This window comes from Mytilus trossulus, chromosome 9 (genome assembly GCF_036588685.1).
Source record: "Mytilus trossulus isolate FHL-02 chromosome 9, PNRI_Mtr1.1.1.hap1, whole genome shotgun sequence".
NCBI lineage: Eukaryota > Metazoa > Mollusca > Bivalvia > Mytilida > Mytilidae > Mytilus > Mytilus trossulus.
The window spans coordinates 47,162,991-47,186,975 of NC_086381.1; the positions used below are offsets into that span (position 1 = coordinate 47,162,991).

At 31.8% G+C, this 23,985-nt stretch overlaps 1 protein-coding gene across 1 annotated transcript in view; it reads right to left on the reverse strand.

Annotated features, from left to right (window-relative positions):
• LOC134683028 (metal cation symporter ZIP14-like) overlaps positions 1 to 17,112 on the reverse strand; it is a 28,588-nt gene extending 11,476 nt beyond the window's left edge. Inside the window, exons 1-5 of the mRNA XM_063542035.1 lie at positions 16,623 to 17,112; positions 11,131 to 11,305; positions 6,613 to 6,782; positions 4,187 to 4,321; positions 2,628 to 2,675 (exon numbers count right to left, since the gene is read on the reverse strand). Coding sequence (XP_063398105.1) covers positions 2,628 to 2,675; positions 4,187 to 4,321; positions 6,613 to 6,782; positions 11,131 to 11,305; positions 16,623 to 16,904 — 810 coding nt within the window. The 5' untranslated portion in view covers positions 16,905 to 17,112. The remainder of the gene's footprint in view (positions 1 to 2,627; positions 2,676 to 4,186; positions 4,322 to 6,612; positions 6,783 to 11,130; positions 11,306 to 16,622) is intronic.
• Between the last annotated feature and the right edge of the window lie 6,873 nt (positions 17,113 to 23,985).

Sequence of the window (23,985 nt, forward strand, 5' to 3'; positions counted from 1 at the left end):
CTTTTGTCACAAAAATCCAGTTAAAAATTAATGATTATTGAAGCTAAAAAAAATCTTTTTATTTGCTTATGGAATCTTATGATTGTGGTCGCTTTTTGTTTTTCCTATTTCCAGTAAGGAGGCAGTAAGGTGCAATTATAACTAAAAATCTTTATGTACATGTAACTAGTACTGTAGATTAAAAATTTTGCCAAGTTTAGCAAATGATGTCTTCAGTAAGATGTTTTACATGTTTTAAGAGTGAAATTTCTCATAAAATCCTAATTTAACTTATTTTGAAGAAGAAAAATTCTAACAAAAAATTTAACTGTCATGTATGCACATACACAGACATGACAGAGAGAGAGGTTATAAAATATTCTAAATATGTAAATGCTGAAATATCATAACTGAAGGTGATGAAGGATTATATAAATTGTATTCACAAGCTTTTATAAAAGATGACAAACAAGAGTTATATTTTGTCTTTGTTACATGACTGACTAAAATAGATCATATTTTTTAACTATATATAATTCATATCTGCCTTCTGAGTTAATAAATATCAGGATTTACAGTCTAACTTAGCTAATTGCCATTCATAAATTGATGATTTTATTGAATCATCTTTTCCCTAGTCAATTAAGTATTATATTTTGGTTTCTCACGTCTACAGATCTATTACTGTGAAATGCAGAATCAATATAGAAAAAAAAAATAAACAAAATCAATGGTACAAGTGCTTGAAAACTGCATAAACAAACACAGACCACTTCAAACAACAGGTTTAACATTAGAATAGATAATAGCCTAGTGATCACCTTGAACAAGGGAGTTGTTTGACGATGTCCCTGTAAACATCCATATTAGGCCAAACAAAAAAGTATGCATGCTTACTGTACCCCTACCTACCCTTAAGTTTCTTTTGCCATTTTTTTTATTAATCACTGTTAAAGTCATCATGTTGCTCCCATCATGCCCATAGACTCAATGTAAACAAGAATGTGTCCACAGTACACGGCTGCCCCACTAGCATTATCATTTTCTATGTTTAGTGGACTGTGAAATTGGAATAAATTCTCTAATTTGGCATTAAAATTAGAATGATCTTATCAAAGGGAACATGAATACTAAGTTTCAAGTTGATTGGACTTCTACTTTATCAAAAACTACCTTGACCAAAAACTTTAACCTGAAATTTGCACTATAATTTTCTATGTTCAATGAACCGTTAAATTTTGGTCAAAACTCTAATTTGGCATTTAAATTAGAAAGATCATACCATAGGGCACATGTATACTATGTTTCAAGTTGATTGGACTTCAACTTCATCAAAAACTACCTTGACCAAAAACTTTAGCCTGAAGAGGGACAGACGAACGGACGAACCAACTTATGGACAGACGAACGAACAGATGGACGAACAGACGCACAGACCAGAAAACATAATGCCCCTCTACTATCGTAGGTGGGGCATTTAAAATAATAAAAATAAAAAAAGTTCCCTACCTTCCTACCCTATTTTTTTCAGTTTGTTACAGTAAACACACATACATTTTTGTTTGGCCTTATAAATTTGTCTGAAGAAACTGTGAAAATCCATCAAAGATCATACCTCACCATTACCTTTTATCCTATAGATAGAAACTATTAACAGACATGTCAATTCCTTTAATAGAAAAGCTTTTCACTTTGTACCATTATTAGTATAGGGAGTTCATTCAAAAGTCATAGCAAAATAAGATTTTAAAGAGTTCCGTATTTCAAATAACGCTGACAATTACAAACTAGATAACATTCAATTAACAAGTCCTACACTGTTTTAAACCAATCAAAAGCACAGGAAACAAATTTGTTAACAACTTTTCATATGCTGTAAAGTCTAACAATTCACTTATAATCCCTTCTATAACATGTATAATGAGAAGAGATATTCTATTGAAAAGTGATTTAAAGAAGCCTAACAATGCATGCACGGATATGTGATTCACAGTAAAATTGACCTGCAGTGGCCAAGGTAACCGTCCATTCAGTTGCCAAAGCTTTAATTCAGGCATGTTTTTAATGAAACATTTTGAAAGTAAATGTCAGTAAATTCAGGCATGTTTTTAGTGAAACATTTTGAAACTAAATTGTCAGTTAAAAGACGATATAACTATGGAGGCAAATATGACTAACAATGTTTTTTGGCTTTAGTGTTTAGGCTCTTTTGTCAGTAGACTGTCAATCTAATAAGGCTGTATCTGATCAATATCCAGTTCTTTATTAATGGCCAGTTTTCAATGATTAACTTATAAACTGCAAATTTTCAATGTACACAGTAAAATTTTCAATTTCAAGTTCTGATTAGTTCATGAAATTAATTCTGAATATTGCTTTAAAAAATTGTGAATATGTGCATGATGTGTTGCCTGTCATCTTTAAATAATATAGGCAGAAATGGCAAAGACTATGTTCATGATTTTATGATATGGAAAACACATAAAATCATTCAGACCTGAAATTCAAATAGTGCACAATTGTTTGTCCTGCGCAAGTTTGGTCTTTTTCAAGAAAGTGCAGCACAAACCACGGAGGTGATCCCTTATAAAGTGATGCCATTTCTGGACACTGTCATGTGATAACATGTGATAATATGTATAAATTACCTCATTTGGAACTCCATAATATTCATGTCCATGACTATGTGTTGGTGTCTGTATAAAAAGTTATAAAAGTGCATTTTAACTAAAGCTATATCATGCATAATACAACACACTGAATACATTTTTGGGTTAGCAAAATAGTTTGGGAATATTACTGAAGGCATTGATGTTGTCAAAAAGATGCAGTAATATTTTGATTTCTACAAGCAATTTCTTCACTTTTTACGTAAATTAAGCTAATCTTACCATGCTTTCAACCAAATTTCATTCATTTCAGGTTTTTTTTAAACAAATTTCTGGTCAGCTGGATAACAACAATGCAAAAAAAAAATGTGCAAGGAAAACTTAAAATACATTCATGATAATTAGGTATGAAACTTCAAAACACAAGCATTGAAACAACACAGGGTTCACAAAAACAGACATTTAAAGGTCATCATACATATATACATTAAAATGTCTTTAAACATCACATCTATTCAATGTTGGATTGTCATGTAAACCGTTTTCTTAAACTGTGGTAATACCTTTACATTGTAAATCTCAAATAAAAGGTTACCACAGTAAAAACATCAATAACTGGTTCTGATATCGATCTTTATATATAAATATATATATATTATATTATATAACATCTCCATGCCTTATATATCATGTACTGTAGTACACCTCTAGATTAAAACTGACGAGGAAAGGTAACACACGCCCACTGAAAGGTGTTTTTTTTGTAGAGCCCATGTGGTCGTGTGGTCTAGCGGGAAGGCTGCAGTGCAGGCGATTTGGTGTCACAATATCACAGTGACATCGAATCCCAGTGAGGGAAGAACAAAATTTGCCAAAGCAAATTTACAGATCTAACATTGTTGGGTTGATGTTTAGACGAGTTATATATATTATATATATATATATATAGTGTCTAAAAATAGCAATAAATCAACATACAATCATATATCATATAAAGGAGTTTGTCTTTGAGTTGTTTCTATTCAATTTCTATAAACTAACATGACAAAGGAAAATCTCATGAATCTAGAAGTTTTAAAACATAAAATAAAGATACATGTCTATTGTTAAAGCCCTTTTGATTTATATAGTACAAGCATTGACTGCCAAAAATTTATAGCATTTAAAGGGGATTTCAAAAGACGGATGAAAAATACTAATGGGACAGTTAAATTCATAGTAGTATATAATTAATGAATTGTAAACAAATGCAGAGTGAAAATAGCAATGCAGTATATCATATCCCAATGGTTTAAAATATGATCCTTAAGACTAATACTGTGAATTCATTTATTTTCGTAGGTACCAATTTTTCTTTGATTAATATATACAATACTTCAAAATATACTGATTAATTTTCGGTATGATTCCAATTAATAACAAGGTTTGTGTTAAAACTGAATTTCTACTGACCCTCATATGAACTTTATAAGTTGAAAAGTCATATTCAAAAAACTTAACACCAATTCCTTCTTAAGCTCTAAACAATACATTAAATCATGCAATGTTAGGGATACACTTATATAGATATACTGATATACTTGTGCATGTTTAATTACCTGTTTAATTTTCAGAACTATTTTCAAAAATCTTTCAATGAGGAAAAACAAGTAAACTCCAGCAATTACAGTAGCAGTTTTGACTATATAGTTGTCTCTGATCTCATGGTCTTCTGTATACATAAGTCCTAAAGCCTACAATGAGAATTCAAAATATGATCTCATGGTCTTCTGTATACATAAGTCCTAAAGCCTACAATGAGAAGTCAAAATATGATCTCATGGTCTTCTGTATACATAAGTCCTAAAGCCTACAATGAGAAGTCAAAATATGATCTCATGGTCTTCTGTATACATAAGTCCTAAAGCCTACAATGAGAAGTAAAAATATGATCTCATGGTCCTCTGTGTACATAAGTCCTAATGCCTACAATGAGAAGTCAAAATATTTTTAGAAATCGTAAACTGGTTCCTTTGAATGGAATTACAGGTGTTAAGTTACTGCATTTCAGACTGTATATTAGTAATGTCAGGAATACCATTTTCAACCTTCTAAGGAATAATTGTTAAATTTGTCATTAAAGGACAATAACTTCAATAAGGAGTTGAATGACAATATTTGCCATGTTGAAGCCTGTAGCTTTGAGGTTGGTGATCATGTTTGCTTTTTCAAACTTCTGTCTATCTATTATCATGATTATAGTAATATTGATATGAATATTTCATTGGTTAAGTAAAAGTATCGTATAACATGTATAATAAATGGGGAATGTGCCATGGGACTCTAGAACGGTTTAAGTGATAGCGATGCAACCAAAATTCAAATTTGATTTGTGTTTTGTGGAAATGAGCATTGTGTATATGTTTCATAACATTTGCTTATGGCAAATTAAAGGAAGAGAATGGAAACGAAAATTTCAGCAATTTTTAAATTTATTTAGAGGCATACCTCTCATCCTCTAGCAAGATTAGAGTGACACAACCAAAATTTAAATCTTATTTGTGTTTTGTGGCAACATACATAGTGTATAAAATATAAGTTTCATAACATTTGGTTGATGTAAACTAAAGTTAGAGAACAGAAACTAAAAATTCAGCATTTTTTCCCCCATTTTTAAAGGAGCATAACTCTAGAACAGTTAAAGTGACGCCACCAAAATTTAACTTGATTTGTGTTTTGTTGCAATATGCATTGTGCATAAGTTTCATAACATTTGGTTGATACAAACAAAGGTTCAAGAACAGAAACCAGTTTTAGGACACGTGCACGTAGGAATGTACTACACATACGTACAGACATACAAGGGTAAAACAAAATGCAGAGAGTTGAACAAACAAATGAATGGAGTAGTCAACAGATGGATAACATTATAAATGTTAAACAATATATTCCTTAGTTCACTAAACTATGTGTTTTAAAAGAAAAATGTGCATTGTATACCCTATTGACACAAGGTAGACATGTCTATGAATTCTAAAGAAACACATGTTAGCAATATTTCATTTATATATTAAATGTTATATCTTTTTAAATAGAAACAGCTGTGTTCTACAAAAACATTTAGGTGTCATTAAGCCAACAGTATAAATTGATTATAATGTGTTATGACATATGTCATGCTTGTGGTCTTGTACAATGTTGTAAGATTTGTAAAACATTAATCTATTGACATTGTATCTTAAAATAGATCAAAAGAGTAACAACACATTATAGCACACTCTGTGTACAATTGATCTGTCCATCAACAAGATAAAATATCTGATATCCAAATTCGTATCTGGATGCTTAAAGTCACAGATACATTTAAACACCATTCCGTTGATACTTTAATATTTATTTACATAGATAAGGCCGTTAGTTTACTCGTTTGAATTGTTTTAAATTGTCTTATCTGGGCCTTTTATAGCTGACTATGCGGTATGGGCTTTGCTCATTGTTGAAGGTCGTACAGTGACCTATAGTTGTTAATGTCTGTGTCATTTGGGTCTTTTGTGGATAGTTGTCTCATTGGCAATTATACCATATCAGTTTCTTCTTTTTTATATCCTTTACTTATTTTTATTTGCTTACTTATTTTGAATAGCAATGACTACAATAGACTGTGTAAAGGACTTAGAAGCTAAATAAAGGGTAACTTCTTGAAACATGATCACCTGCAGCTGATTAGTCTAAGAATGAAATAACCCCCTTTTCTGCAAGGTTCCTGGATTAAGTTGTGTGCAGTCTTTATTTTGCATTTTTCTTTCATTACAATTTTATTCTCTGATTTTCTTTGGACTGTGATTTGATTGTCCCTTTGGTCTTTTCTTTCTCATACATTGTATGCTCATATTTATTTTCTGTAAATTCAATTAAAATTTTAAACCGTGTTCATTTTTTTTGGTCTTAATTAGCATGTCTTATATTACATGTACTAAAAATTTCCTGATTTCCTGATTTGATTACAAATCCAAACATCCACCTTGTTAGAATAATAAGCACCTACCTCTGGAATAAGGACCAAAAGTGCATTGGCAGCTAAACTCCCTACAGCTAGGCCAACCATGAAAATCAGGACTTTCTGGTAAAATGTCTTCTTCATACATGGTAATACAACAGCTCCAGATAACGAGCATATATTTATAATGGTCACAAACAGGAACCCAAATCCCCAAACTGCAAGATAAAAATACAATTGTCATATATATAAGATCACCAATATTAATGTGGCCCAGATAAAAGTTCTATCTGTCGATATTTGTATGTAAACCTATCATCTACATAATTTGGTCTCTGGTTGATAGTTGTTGTCTCATTGGCAATCATATCCATTTGATACTACATCTTCATATTTTTATTCCTATTCCGGTTAAAGTCGGATTTCTTTCTTTAAATGCTAAGGGTGAAGGCTTTGTACCTTAAAACATTTAAACCCGCTGCAGTTGTTTGCATATATTCTAAGTTAGAAATCTGATATGCAGTAGTTTTCATTTGTTGATGTGGTTCATAAGGATTTCTTGTTCCTTGTTTTTTTTTATCAATTAGACGGTCATGACTGTTGGTTTCCTCATTTGAATGATTTACACTAATTTTTAGGGAGGCCCTTTATAGCTTGCTGATTGGTGTGAGCCAAGGCTCCATGTTGAAAACCGTACTTTGATATATAATGATTTACTTTTATAAATTGTGACATGGATGGAGAGTTGTCTCATTGACACTCATACCACATCTTCTTATACATTTTATACATTTATCTAAGTATTTATTCTTTAACTAAACAAATACTATACAAGTGCTAAATAACATATATATTTAAATGTTCTTTTGTCTGGTCACAAACTTTAGTCTATCATGTCTATTATATAAATATGATATAGGAAGATGTGGTGTGAGTGCCTATGAGACAACTCTCCATCCAAATGACAATTTTAAAAAAGTAAACCATCAGAGGTCATAGTACAGGCGTTCAACACGGAGCCTTGGCTCAAACTGAACAACAAGCTATTAAGGCCCCTAAAAATTACTAGTGTAAAACCATTCAAACGGGAAAACCAGTCTATCAAGCATTTTTCTATAATCATATAAAATTGAGAATGGAAATGGGGAATGTGTCAATGCATTTCTTACTAATTTACATTAACAATGATTAAAACTACTACAAGTTATTTAGTATGTTTGGAAGCAAGTATTGTCACAAGGACCATGTTAATCTAACTTATGGGAACTAAGAAGAATTACACAACTACCATGACTACAAAAAAGATTAATTCTATTTTACAACAAACTGTTTCCAATAGCAACAAATTTCAATGTCTAGTTAATTCAGTATTTTGATTGATTAAATTTACCATAATAAAGATCAGTGGGATAATTTTTAAAAACAAATGATCTTAAATCAGGTTTTTAGTTTCATTTCTATAATTCCGTATAAACATTAATGCCACTGGACATCTCACAAGGCAATCAATCAACCTTTTTTACAGATGTTAACCCTTTCATCCCCAACAATTCCTTGACTGTATACAAGAATAAGGAGATGTGGTATGACTGTTAAAGAGAGGGCTAGTCACCAAAGTGTCTTTCAATTCTTATAATTAGAAATTTTCAACTAAAAAGTTAGCTACTTGCACAATGATCGAAATATTTGTTGACCTTTAAGTATATATGTATAAATTGGTGTTATTATATTGCCTCGAGCTCATATACTTTTTTTCACCTAAAATCCCCTTTCTAATCACAGCTACAGATATATCTGAGGTTCATTCCAAGTGATTGGTGGTACTTGTAAGATATAACCCTCTGATCTATGAACCTGTCATGTTGTACACAGTCAGACATGTTTCTCAATATTTTCTGGTGATCTTGGGTCATTAATATACTCTGAGTACAAAAGGTAAATTTGTCTCTAAATAATCCCATGATTCAATGTATTTACCTTTACTACATCAGGAGTCTGTAGTTCAGGGGTATTCAGTGGTGTAATTATTTATTGTTTGTCATATTTATTTTTCAGTTGGTTTTTTTCGTCATAAATCAGGTTGTTGTTTTCCTGTATCGAATGTTTCTTGCTTTGTGATGATGAGGCCTTTTATAGCTCTGACTATAAAGTATTGGATTTTGTTCATTATCAAAGGCTAAACAGTGACAAAAAGCATTAGGTGCTTTCATACAAATCATTAAGACGTCTCTGGCTGACAGCTGTCTAATTGGCAATCACCAAATTTCTCCATTTGTTCTCCTTAGTTTTATAATATAGAATAGTAAATTTTAGAATGGAAACAGGGAATGTTTCGTAAGATAATAATAAATAATAATCTATTTTATTATTGTGTCACAAATTGATTGACATACATATTATACAAAAATATTAAAACATACATAGAACAATCAATACCCAGCCATATAATTTGGCCAAAAGAACAGAAAACTGCCCAAGGCCACCAATGGGTCTTCAACACAGCGATTAAATCCAAAACACCCTGAGGTAGGCTTTAGACATAAATAATATAATTAAGAATGGAAATGGGGAATGTGTCAAAGAGACAACAGCCGAAGGCTACAAATGAGCCTTCAATGCAGCCAGAAACTCCTGCACCTGGAGTATACTAGTTCAGAGGAACGAAGGTCACAAGAAAATTCTGAAAAACAAATAAACCAAAACTAAAAAAGTTTCAAGATTAACAAAAGCCAGAGATTCCTGACTTGGGACAGGCAATAAAATGTATGACAAGGTCGTTACCCCAAGATTGTAGAATTAATATCAGATTTAATCAAACAGTATCACAGTGCTTCACTCAACACTTACTAGTAAGACTCGATCCATCATTTTGTGAGTGCATTATATATTGCTGATAATTTGGAGATAAATACTCATGTAGCACATGTAGTATCGTAATTCTCTTATTCCCATCAAGAGTGATTTTTGACTCAATACGATGTTTAAAATGGCAACTTTATTTTCTAACTCAGGCACCATTTACAGTGAAGCAACAAGAGCTCGATCAGTTATTGTACAATATACATTTTATAGCGAACAGAACAAAGTGATTAAAACAAAACAGAAAAATGAATTGAAAATGACAAACTGATAACTTAAAGAGGGTGGTAAAGGGGGAGGGGGGGGGGGTTTTGCACAAAAAAAAACGTGAAATAAGACATAATTTCACGTTGAACTTGAAATAGTTTCTGTAATGAATGTTGCACGAAAAATAAATACTTTTATGTGAACCTTTTGTGAATGTGTCACTGTCTTCTTGTATATATTAACTCTTTGTTTTATTTGATATTCCCGATTAAGTATACACACTTATGATATAATTGGTTTACGGCTTTTAAAAAAGTATTTCTTGACGATCCTTGCCAAGCGTTTGAATTTTATTTGAAAAATACCGAGCACTCAAAATAATACTTTGACAATCACGATGCACGTAAAATTACTTAGCAGAACACGTTTAAAGAGACACCCATCTTGCACAACTGAACGTCAAATAAAAAAGTAAAAACCTGTTGAATGTGAAATAAAAAACGTCGATCACATTGCAAGAAAATAACCCTTTCGCACCCTCCTTAAAGTTAGATATTGAAACAGCTTAAAAATTTTCTATTCTAACATTTTCATCTATTGACAGATTGACTTGAACAATTGCATAATCTAAGATTATATTAGTGCATTGATCATGTTGATACCGTTTAATAAATTTTATTAAATATACAAAGTGATTATGATATTGAATTTTGTCATTGGTTTCATTGAGACAACTTTGATCATGTTGATGAATGAAAGTGGCAAAAAAACTTTATCATACAATCTATTATCAAGCATTAGATTCAAGCAGCTGCCTCAAATAAATGAATTTGAATAATTTTAGAACATTTCAGTATGATGTATTTGATGTAAGTAAACATGCATCAATAAATGGGGAATATATCCATGGGACATACATGCTACCCCCTTTTGAATATCATATCATGTCAATACTAAAGAATGGTAAAAGTCACACTACCCAAATTTGTTCTTGATTCAAATTATGTGGTCAATATTTTATTGGGTCTGGCACACCAAACCATTAGAAAAGGGGCATAACCCTAGTAAAGTGAAGTGACACAACCAAACTTCAAATTTGGTTTGTGTTTTGTGGTGATACGCATTGTGTAGAAGTTGCAAAACATTGGGCTGAGGCAAAACTCAAACTTAAGTTAGAGAATGGAAACCAACTTTGGGACATACAGACAAGGGTAATTTTAATGAAAAAAGCTTTTATTTAATAATGAATATTGATATTCTTGTTTAACTTAATAGTTAACATGGTTATAGATACTAGCTTTTTTATCTGTGTTATCCTAAAGACTTGTATTTTGTAGTGGCGGCAGATTATTTCTCGCTTTTTTAAATGTCTGTGGCACAACAGGTTATGTTAACTTACCTTTTGCTGAATGCTCAAAACACACATACATTGTATTATGCTTTTAAAATTCAGCTATACGTTTTTTTTTTTAAATATTTTGATAACCATCACTTGCTCACCTTGTCCTGATGGGGCCTCAACTTTATGAACCTCTTCTTCTTTCTTATGCACCACCCCCTGGCAGGACATCTTGTGAAACAACAAAGCAGGAGCAATGTTGTTGACATCTTCCAATGTTAATGGTCTGTTTAATGGAATGGAGTGAAGTTTCAATACTTCTTCTATGGAAATACACTGTAAAATACACAAAATTATTTGCTATACATTTACGTGAAACACAATGTACATATACATGTATTAACACTAATTTTACACACATATATGTGTATAAAGAGGTTTTACAAGATCATTGATGAGATCAAAAGAAACTACAAAAGTCATGTAATAATTAAGCAATAATAAATTAAGATAAAATTCAGAAAATCATTGTGAATTGAAGTTTGAATCTATAAACAAATATGAATGTGAATTAAAGGAAATAGTCCAATGTGGTATGATTGCCAAATAATACAATTCCAAATATCCAACAATTTGAACAATGTCAATGTACATGTGTACAGTGACAATGAACCTACATCATGATACATGTTAACTTACATTGTAAGTTTGAAAATTAAAATTGCTGTATAAACTGTAAATCATACTCAGACCATTCCTAAGGTTAATCAGACATGTGGCAATGCCCATGAGTAATACATGGTTTCCAAGTCCAGTTATGAAATGCTTTCAATTACTGGACCTGATAGTGACGTCATAATGTAAAATACTGCTAAACACTTACTGGACCCAGTGATATTGTTGTCTTTTTTCAAAACTACCCCTACCCTTTTTTATTGGGAAAATATGCGTCATTTTTATCAAATTTGGGAAATTTATAATAAACCATGAATTTGACTGGAACTTCAATTTGCAGACCCCCTTTCAAGAGGTTAACCCTCATTTGAAATAAGACCCCTTAATGTCAGTGATGATACATAAATAGACCCTCAAATCTGCAAATACAGTCAATTTAGGCATGAAAAATGTTTAAATAAGTGTTTTTCAGCTTCAATTCATGCAAAATTACTACTGAGACTGCACTGTTTGGGAAAAAATTTGTCTTTTGGGGAATAATTTTAAGCCATTTTTTTTCCAAATTGGGATTTTTCTCCAGGGGAAAAAGCCTTTATTCTCCAGTTATTTAAGGCAAACAATATCACTGGGACCTGACTTACATGACTATAATGCTTGAACAATTACTTGACCATGTTGACCAAAAGTTTTAAAAAAAACCCATTGAAACCTCTGCCAAAATATCATGAATATGGAAAAGATTCCATTATAAATTCAACATGAAATGAACCAGATCTGTTAACGTTTCTCTGAATTCATGGCATTTGTTCAAAATGTACCTTAAGGATTACATCATTGTACATAACATGGGGTAAACCATCATAATTCATTAATCTACATACATGTACCATCAGTTTATGATGCAATTTAATTGGATTTTAATATTATCAAAAGTACTGCCTGAATTGTTTTAATAGTTAATAAGTACACATGTAGTAGAAGAAGAGCATGAAGTATTATTACCTTAGATTTTTTTGACAAAATTTACCAATATACATTGTACATCCTTAATACTGACAATAACTGACTACCAGGATCCAGATGGGGGGTTTCCCGGGGTTGGAACCCTCCTTTTATTTGGACGATCAATGCATTTGAATGGGGTCATGTAGTTGGAACCCCCTCCCCCCTTTATCCTGAGTTAGGAACCCCCCCTTTTTAAAATTGCTGTATCTATAAACTTATTGCTTTAAAGTTTCAAAATATATATAATATATCATTGAATCTGATGTTCAGTAGTTGTCATTGGTTGATGTGGTTCTTAAGTGTTTCTTGTTTTCATATAGATTAGACTGTTATTTTTTTCCGTTTGAATGGTTTTACACTAGTCATTTTTGGGGCCCTTTATAGCATGCTGTTAGGTGTAAGCTATAGCATGCTGTTAGGTGTAAGCCAAGGCTCTGTGTTGAGACCGTACCTTGACCTATAATGGTTTACTTTTACAAATTATGACTTGGATGGAGAGTTGTAATACTGGTGCTCACACCCCATCTTCTTACATCTATGTAACTATACTTCCTTAGTGTTATTAATACTATTCAAGTACAATGTAGACCACAAACATACTGATAAAATCTTGTTTACTACAAATTTTCCATATATTCATTGAGCTTTATCAGTAAGGGATAATATATCAATAACATCCTTTTGGAGTTTCAGTTACATGCTATTGTACTTAGGAAGAACTTAATATATATTTTGTACATAGTGTCACGAGATATATCTCAGTACATAGCATGGGTTCGAATACCAGCGAGAAAAGAACAAAAAATTTGCGAAAGCAAATTTACAGATCTACATTAACATTGTTGGGTTGATGTTTAGACGAGTTGTATATATATACATGTAATATATATTCACTAAATTCAAACCAAAGGTTGCCTATGTGTTACATTTCTACATTAACATGATGTTTATTTTTAAACTCTAAATGATTTAAGCATTTCTACTACTTTTTTCTATCTTATAACTGAAATCATGGAAATGACAAGATCAGTAAGGCCCAAACACACATTTGTTTATTGGTGCAGACACGTGATATTATTATATGAGCAGGGTCCCACACAAGTCCTGAATCTACTGACTACTAACAGTCAATCCCTGACAGTCTTGTCAATAGCATTATACATTTGAACATATACATGTACATGTATGTAATTTTTTGTATTCTGTATTTCAAGACAAAGAGGGTATTGCAAATGGGAGTGTATATTTTTTAAGTGTAAACTTATTTTTGGGGATACATTATTTCATATATATATATATATATTAAGCCCTTTCTATCCCTTCTCACTAGTGACTTGATTTCATGATTTTTCAAATTTACTCAAAGAAGTTAAATACATGAAATAAGGAATAATCTAAATGTTTCGTACAAATTCACCACAATTTATATTCATGTTAATTTTCTAAGCGCAATAGTTATAATTTTGAAAGATTTATGCAAACAGAATAATTGCACTAAGTTCATGAAGTTAACATCCTGAGTCCTCACTAAATTTTTTCTTAACCATATTGCAGCTATATGTATATCATAAAATTGAGAATAGAAATTATGCTCCTGGTGTAGTATATATATATTGTAAAGATGATCAATAACTCCAACTCAATCAATTTGGGAAAATATCTTACTGAAAGAAATGTAAACAGTGGGAAAAAAATCAAATATAGACAGACCATACACAAATAAAATAAATGAAAACAATAACTTCAACATTTTTACTTGTTTCCTGTTTATCTGTACCATGTGTACATGTATGTATAATGAATTCATGTGAAAGTACAAAAATACTTGTATAAGCAATGCAAATGTATGACTCCATACAATGTACATGTATTTCATATATATCTAAAGTTTTATATACATTTATTTTTTTCCTTTCTCAAGCTTTAATACTGTTCATTTTTAAACCATGTTTAAAGTAACAAAGGAAGCATAGTTTGAAATTTATTTATTTTTAAAACTAGAAGCTTATTATAATCTCAATACATGTAGCAGGGATACTATAAGTATGATAATGTACACTGTAGTTTGATGACGATTTCTTTCAAGTATATAATTGTCCTTAATCATGTTAATATGTACAACTTTACACACCCAACAATGCCCAAGATTCGTAAGCAGAGTAAATGATTAATAAAAATGAAAGATAAGACTTGTACATTTATTCAATTTATGAGGTACAAATGTATTTACGGTAAAAACTACCCTTATTGATAATTCTATGTACATAATTATCTTTTTCTATAAATTATTATAAAGTTTCACCTGTTTTTAATTTTTTTTAAATCTAATAAAATAATAGATTGTGGTTGTCAATGATCGTTCTGCACTAGTAAGCCTGGGATGAAGAACAATGTACTTGAAGATCAGCTGATAATCATAGTCATAGTATCTACACAGGGAAACAGTTCAAGGTTAGGTTATTTCATAGCCTAGCTTACAAAAATGTAATATCGGCCGTAATTTTTTTTGTTGTAAACATGTTTTATCTGTACATCATGCATGTCATGTACATGTTTATATGATATAAGATGGGGGAAAAATGACACCAAGACGTCATGTGTAATAAACAAATGGCAAAATCATTAAAACTGATAAAAATGAAATTGTTTATGGGGCTAATGATTGCCAGAAGAATATATTTAATTTGTAAAACAATGATTATTAATTAAAAACATGAAAAAAATGAAAAAAAATAACTTTTCATCAAAACAAGAAATGATACATTTGTAGTTACATGTACATGTATCAAAAAATTAAAAATGATAGTTGTTCTTATTACATGTATTAGTCTGGAAAGCTCAGATATACATGTACATATATCATGTATATAAATGTAGACAAGTCTGTATTTTTGTTTCTGACTTAGAACATTAGAAGTTATATCTAATATCCAGCATTGTGTTTTTAAATAAATCGGTAAAAACAGGTCACACACGTGTGTTTTCATGTTGTTTTAAGAAGCATAAATTGACTTAGACAGCTAAATATATAAAGTCAATGACACGAATGACATTATGACTTTTAGTAAATTAATCTTCCTTTTTCAAAACAAACTTCCATTAAAACATTCAATTTAATTTACATATATATCATTGTATATGTTAAGAGAGAGAGAAAAGGACATCCAAACTCATAAGTAGAAACTAAACTGACAATGCCATGGCTAAAAAAGAAAAACACAAACACAACGTCGAATATGTACATTTGAAGAAAACTAAGGGTGATCACAAGTGCTCTGGAAGGGTAAGCAGTCTATACTCCAATTGTGTTGTCTTGCAACTGTTCAGTTTTGAATTAATTTTTTTTTCTTCGACACCTTCTGAAGACCGCACAATTATTTGTACTACATGTATAAGTATAATTTTACTTGACAGTGACTCATAGTCATCTACAATACTAGTCCGAGATTACTCTGACGTCCAACGGCTGTTTTGCAAGACAAGCTGGGGCCGTGGGACGTCAGAGCTTGTCCCATATCAAAAAGTGGATATTTGCCCACCCAAAATAGATGCGCTGCTTCGTCACTTTGTGTGCCAACTGACGGCCTTGGAATTATATAAATTGGGAATCAATCTGTTCATTTTTCATTTATCTCTTCATTTATGTAAGTTTCACCTACCTGTCAACCTTTATTTTACCATATTTTAACAATTTTCACAGTGACCCATTGATTTTGGATGTCAGAGTAATCTCCGATTACTACAATACATGTACATATTCTTTTATTTCATTTTATATTATTTTATTGTAATAATTTTACAAGAGAGGATAATTTACAAGAGAGATTACTCTGTCATCACGACAAAGATTGAAGAAGAAAGATTGAAGATGTACATGTACAAAAATGTACATGTATATGTATGTTCATTTCTTTTTTGTTTCAGAAATGAGAAAAATATTTTTCAAAAAGCATGTATATAAATTTCAACTTACATGTTTTAAAATACATTCTTTTCTCTCGTCATTGTTCATCAAACTGGAACATGAAGTAAAATTTTTGGTGTTATTTGTGGTTGATTGTAAACTAGTGTTATATAAAACAGTTTGTAGTTTATTTAAAGTGACAGTTTCCTTCCCACTTATATTGTACATAAAGTCTGACAAAAATATCCGTGATGTGTTTGAAATACACTGTCCATTCAAACTTAAAATGTTAAAAACTATCAATGTAAATAGTAAACAACACAACCCTGACAAGGTGAGAGAGTTCGTCATCACGTATTATTTCCTATTATCCAATAAGTTATAAAAAACAAAAACTTCGTCTATAATGATATTAATCAAAGCAGTGTTTCCTGATTGAAATTGAACCTTCCTTCCGTTGTCTTATATTAGTTTTGAGCTTCTTCGTTTTATATTTTTATTTTTTTCAGAAGCGTGTCCTTCTTTAAAATCAACGTCAACAACAAACTTTAAACCAATCTATGATTCAACGATAGTAAGGGCATGTATAACCTAGAATTGCATTCTAAATAAAGTTGTTCCCGGAAGCAAAATCCGGAATGAGGCTCAGTAGGGGTACTAGTTTTCAGTCAAAAGTTAGCCTGAATAATTCAGTCGTTATATTTCAATCACTTCCATCGCTATGTTTTTTTGTTTAATTATGAGAGCAAGCACTTTGATAGGGAAAAGGGGATTAGTAATAAGTAGGGAAATAGAAAAAAAATGAAATAAAGCAAACAGTCAGCAGTATCAAAAACTATGATATGTCAGCTGAGTGAATATCGATCGGTCGCAAAGCGTCATTGGACGCCATTGGTTATATCATTCTTGGATTTGCTTTTATGTTTACTTCCATGCATTGTCTGCTTTATAGTATGTTCTCATTGTCTTACCTGACCAGAAATTAAAAAAAAGGGTCCTAAAATAAGTTTAAAGTTATGATATAGCCATTTCAGTGTGATAGGAATTTACTTAAAGTTAGAAACAATATTTTAAACTACATGGGTTACAGAAGTTTCTTATTCGTTTCACCATCAAATGTCCATTACTAGACAAATGGATTTCTGGTTTCACAGATAATAAATAACGAATATGTTTCAAATGTAACTACAATCCGTATGCACTTTCTCACCCTTCAGGAGCACCTGAGATGATCACCCCCAGGTTTTTTTTTATCTGGTTCGTATTGCTCTGTCTTTGGTTTTCTATGTTTTGTTTTTAGTACTATTGTTTGTCTATTGGTCTTTTTTCTTCTTTTTTGTTTAGCAATGGCGTTGTCTGTTTAATTTTGACATATATATGAGTTTGAATGTCCTCTTGTATCTTTCGGCTATCTTTTGTTCAGTCACAGGCTTGTTTTCCAAAATATCTTTAAAATCAAAGCAAAAGAGCTTGCATTTTACCGATATTTAACAGAAGTTGTTATCTCATATCCAGAAATCAACACCACTTTGCTTATTTGAATATTATACTAAAGAAATCGGATACGGGTCACGGAAATTCTTAAAAATGATAGGGAATTTCATGAAGTCAATACGCGTTGGCCCCAGGTGACTTTTAAAATGCAGATATCATTAAAAAAGCTCCAAATTAACTCCCTTTGCCAAAAAATAGCATTTTTGCACCAAAGGGAGTTAATTTGGAGCTTTTTTAATGATATCTGCATTTTAAAAGTCACCTGGGGCCAACGCGTATTGACTTCATGGAATGATTTTTGTACCATATGATAAAGTAACAACTTCTTAAGGTAATTGATCAAATTTGTAATGAAAAATAAATGTTTGATTTTTTTCTAAAAATTTTATACCCGCGAGCCTCCTTAACGTCAGGCATCAATTTACAGGGCCGTAACTACATTGAGGCAAATGAGGCAAATGCCTCATGTTTGAAATTTCAAAAAAAATAAAAAAATAAATAAATAAATATTGAAACAAAAGATTATCTTCATATATATCAAATTGTATTCACTAAAAGTGAAATCTCTTTTTTATTTCATCGGTAACCTATATTTTGTTATTGTTGTTTTCGAATAAGCTGTACATAAAGTAAAAAAAGGTAAAATTTTAAGGATTTCTGTAATTTAGTTCTTTTTTTATTTCGATATTACCGCTATTTCGCCTATTAGCTCAACAGAAAAAACGGACATTAATTATAGATTATCGCTATTTTGTGCATTTTTCCTTTGATCTTTTTTTGTGATAATTTTCATATCATGCTTCTCGCTTGAGATGGAAAAATTATCGCTTGAAACTAAGGAGGCCACGTGGCGTTGCTAACGAAATTGACATTGAAATTGACAACGTCGTCATAGGTAAAATAGCGATAAACAGATTATCATTGGTCATCTCAACTCGATTGCTTTTTCTCACTTTCGCTGTTCCAGCTCAAGCGAGAAAATCAATCTCGTTGAGATAATCAACGATAACAAAAAATTAATGCATCTTTCGAAGGCAGATTGTGAGCGTAAATGAACGGTGACCCCATGTTTTTATTTCATTTTTCTATTAGGTATAAGATAAAGTTAATTTATAGAAAAATATAGCGAAATCTTATATTAAATAAAAAAAAAATGATTTAGACCCGCGAGCCCCCTTAAAGGGCAAAAATTACTACGTATACCCACATGTACCAACCAGTAATCGGTGTAACTTGAAACACGACGACTTGTTGCCAGGTGCGGTTCTAACTTTGAAACAATAACTATAAATAAATTATGAAGAAATAGAAGAGATCATGTTAAGGCACTCTTGAGTGCATTGTTACTATTATTATTATCATTTATAAACTTCGTCCAAATGAATTTTCTTACGCTACTTATATTAAACACCGTTCATACTATGCCTTTTTAAACCGGGTTCGACCCGAATGAGTTAATCCGGGTTAATTTTAGGTAGTGTGACCGGTCTTATTTCGGAGCGAACCCGGATTAGAATTACCCCTCATTTGAGATGGAGTTAATGTGGGACGAACCCGGATTAACTACCTCACGTTTAACTAATAACTTCATGGTTGACCCAACAGCTTCGTTGGCTTATGTCAAAGTGATAAAAATCACCGACTGAAAGATTGGATGAGTTATATATTTGCAAATTTCAAAACATACAGTAGTTGTCCATTGAGATTAGCCTGGTGACTAATTATGGATACGTAGTTTGTTGCAGTAATTTTTCAGTGAGAAATGAATTTTCATGCAGAAAGTCGCTAAATTTTCAGCTGTTTTTTTTCTTCTTCCGAAAGTCCGTTTTCAAAAACAAGAGAAGCTGTGAATTGTCTACCATTTTTTTCACAATAAGTAGGTTGTTGTTCACTTGGACAAAGCTTCAAATGATATTGTCTTTGTATGTAAATCGAACTACTGCAATTTTCGTGTAAAATAGATATAATACATTAACACTCAGGTTATATAACATATACAACCAAATGCTCCACAGGGCGCAGCTTTTTACGACCGCAGAGGTCGACCCATGAAAAGTTTGGGCAAGTATTGACACAACATTTAAGCTTGATACAGCTCTGAATTTGGATTGTGATTAAATAGTTGACACATCATAGGTTTCTGACACAGAATGAATGTGGTCTAATGAACCTATATTTTCTTTTTGCTTTTGAGCAATACACTATGCTGTTGAATATTATTCCCTTTAAAAAGAGTTTGAAACAATAACTACTCAATTAATACATCATAAAATATTAAAATATAAAATAACATACAATCATGGTTAAAACTAATATTGATTAATAGTAATTTCTAACATGTCTAAATATAAATTTACAGCTAGTAATCTCAAGACAATCATCATTTCTCTATACATAATTTTCGAGCAGTGTAAGGGAGGTATTCAAATAGTTATCAAAGGAACCAGGATTATAATTTAGTACGCCAGACGCGGCGTTGTTTCGTCTACAAAAGACTCATCAGTGACGCTTATATCAAAATATCTATAAAGCCAAACTAGTACAAAGTTGAAGAGCATTAAGGATACAAAATTCCAAAAAGTTGTGCCAAATACGGCTAAGGTAATCTATGCCTGGGATGAGAAAATCCTTAGTTTTCAAACATACTAGAACACACCCGTGACATCGCGGGTCCGTGACTGAATTAAAGTATATAACTATGCGCAAGCCTTACTTTAGTATTAGTATTGTCATCTGATAAAATCATTGCCGATTATAAGATGCACAGTTTTCTCTGCTTTCAAATCTTTCTGTTTGAACCCGTCGAACTGGAACCTATCAATTATTGGTCACGAAAAATACTTATTATTTGGAAAACAAAAGGTCCTGAAATGGAGTATTTTTAATCAACAGCATTGTCCTGTGTTAGTTATAAATTAAGTTGAATTCTTTGATTCGCTGTTTTACGTCACTCATGCCCGCTAACAAATTGAAAACTGTATCTATACGCCTTATTTTTAGTCCAGATTTTTAGTATTCGTATTGTTATCTTAGAAAGTCTAACTGATTAAAATACTACAATAGGTAACAATTTGACCATTTAGTAGTGTCAACCCTGTGATTATGACCCGTGTATATAGCATATTAATCCTGCATACACTGTTTGGTGGTGCCCCTGTCAGATGCGGAACGTACAGATAAGGTAATACGTAACAGGTGATTATACTATTGGTATCGGTATCGGACTCGATCCGGAACTTCTTAATTATTGGCAATATTAATAACGTGGAAAACAAAAGGGCCTGGAGTGGTGTAATTTTTAATCTACACCTTTATACTATATTAGTTGTATATAAAGTTGAATTCTTTGATTCGTCGTTTTCACGTGATGACGGCTGACAAATTGGACCTCGTAATTTTAGTATTATTATTATTATTATAGATACTATAACAGTAGTCTTTAAGTGAGTGGAATTGGCCATTGTTAGTCTTGTATTATTTTAATTTTAGTTTCTTGTGTACTATTTGAAAATAAGTATGGCGTCCATTGTCACTGAACTAGTATATACATGTATTTGTTTAGAAGCCAGCTGAAGGACGATTCCGGTTGTGGGAATTTCTCGCTACATTGAAGACCTGTTTGTGACCTTCTGCTGGGTTTTTTTCTATGGTCGGGTTGTTGTCTCTCTGACACATTCCCCATTTCCATTCTCAATTGTATTACCTCCCTTACACTGTGTTTAAATTGTATAAGTGTCCTTTAACCAAAAACACCCTTTTTTCTACTTTTTTTGGCACCTAATTGCTAAATGATTTGAGTCTTAACCCCCAATAACCATCCATTTGTAGTATGGACACTTGTGGTATAATTTCAAAGAGATTTATACACTTAAACACAAGTTATTGACTGAAAACTACAAAATGTTTATTTGGGCCCCTTTTTGGCTCCAAATTCCCAAAACCACTGGGACCATAAGATCAAAAGTCAATCCAAACCTTCTACCTGTTGTATACAACATTTGTGGTACAAGTAAGTAGCAAAAAAATTCATAGAGATCTATTCACATAAACTAAAGTTAATGTCTGGACACCAAATGTGTCTTCGGACGACACAGACAACGACATCATATACCATTATACGAGCGCAAAATTAGTTTGCAGTCGTATAAAAACATATCATTTGACATTGGCGAGTCATAAGTCCGGCATGGCTTCAATGAACATTACATTGAATAGTAAATCGGAGGACTTACTTGCTCATCTGAATGATCGACGAAGCATAGGTTGATTATAAAAAAAAAAACGCTTAAAAACTTCTCATGTAAATTTTAAATCTTGATCTTTCTCCGAAATTGATTTTAACAAAACTTTTGCCTTTTCAATCCTGAGTATCACCATTCCCCATGTGAAATTGAAAATCGTCTTAAGGAAAAAAATCCACAATGCTTTCAAACTAAAACGTGCTAACATACGCCATACATTTATAACTTTAGGATACAATGCGGTATATTTTGTTAATAGTTAACAAAAAGTCAACATGGTACACAGAGGAACAAGTGATCAATATGCTGGAATTTAATATAGAACTTAATATTTGTTGAATTTGGAAGTAGACTATTTCAACAAATTTCGGCATTCCTATGGGAACAATCTGTGTGTCTCTACTTGCCAACCTCTTCTTATTTTAATGCGAGCCGGAGTTCCTTCCAACACTTGTAAAAAAAACACCAAGAAGATCAAAGGAACCAGATGATTTCTTTTCATTCAGATAAATTGATGATGTTCTTTCAATCAACAACAATTTAAACTTTTCTGATTGGGTTCCACTAATATATTATAAGAAATTCTAACATAACGTCCTTCAAACGCTTGGGGTACTGACACCCGTGGAAAAATATGAATATATTGTTTGGGCTCTTCCAATCGTACTCCCGCGTCATATGCTTTTTTATGAATGAGCTACCAGACGTCATAGAACGTTGACGTCAGAATATAGGCATTTTACGGGACATGCTTGTGAAGCCGAAAATAATCACTACAAGAAACGTAAACAAACGATGCTAAAAGTGTTATAAATGCCATTTTTAGTATACATATAAGACATTTAAGTACAGTTATTATTTAGATTAATCCAAACCTATCCAAATATGATATTGTAAATAGTTTTAAAATGTCACTTATTCAGTTTGCTCCGTTCTTTTACATCAATTTAATAGTGCGGTTATTTATTAGAGCGGCAAAAAATGCCTACACCTAGAGCGATTCGATCCAGAACAATTGCTGTATTTGTTCTATCAGAATCGAAATAATTCATTGGGGCTATCGCTCAGGGTAAAATATTTGTCATAAAGGGCCAACCCGTGGTAAATTCACGATATATTCAAGATCGGCATAAAGGACCAACCCGTGGTAAAATCACGATATATTCAAGCCCCCATGAAAACCGACACGGCCTCGAATTCTTTTTTCTCAATTTTAGACTTATACCTCGTAATTCACATAATCAGTCATCCTGTGACCAGAATCTTAAACGTCACCAGCGTCTAATCACAAAGTTAATGAACCAGGGTAATGTCAAGGAACGTCTCGTCCTTTTTATAAAAAAAAAAGTTCATCCGAAGATTAATAAGACCTTGTTGATAAATATTCCGTATCAACTTCAAAAATAATACACGGTGGTCTCGAAGTATAACCTTTAGGTACTGACGCTATGTATCGTCTTAATAACGTGTTATAGTGTTCTTTTTAAATTATTACTTTTACTGTTTAGCCTATTTGCTTTTTTTAATATCCAGTTGACTAGGCTTTAACTAATACATCCAATCATTGTGTTATTGGTCTGTGGAGCTTTTTGTATCCTTGTCTTTCTTTTTACTTACGCTTTTTGTCTATATGTCTTTTTGTTTGTCTTTAATAGTCTTTGTTCTAAACGTGGTTAATATTATAACACAATGTTGAC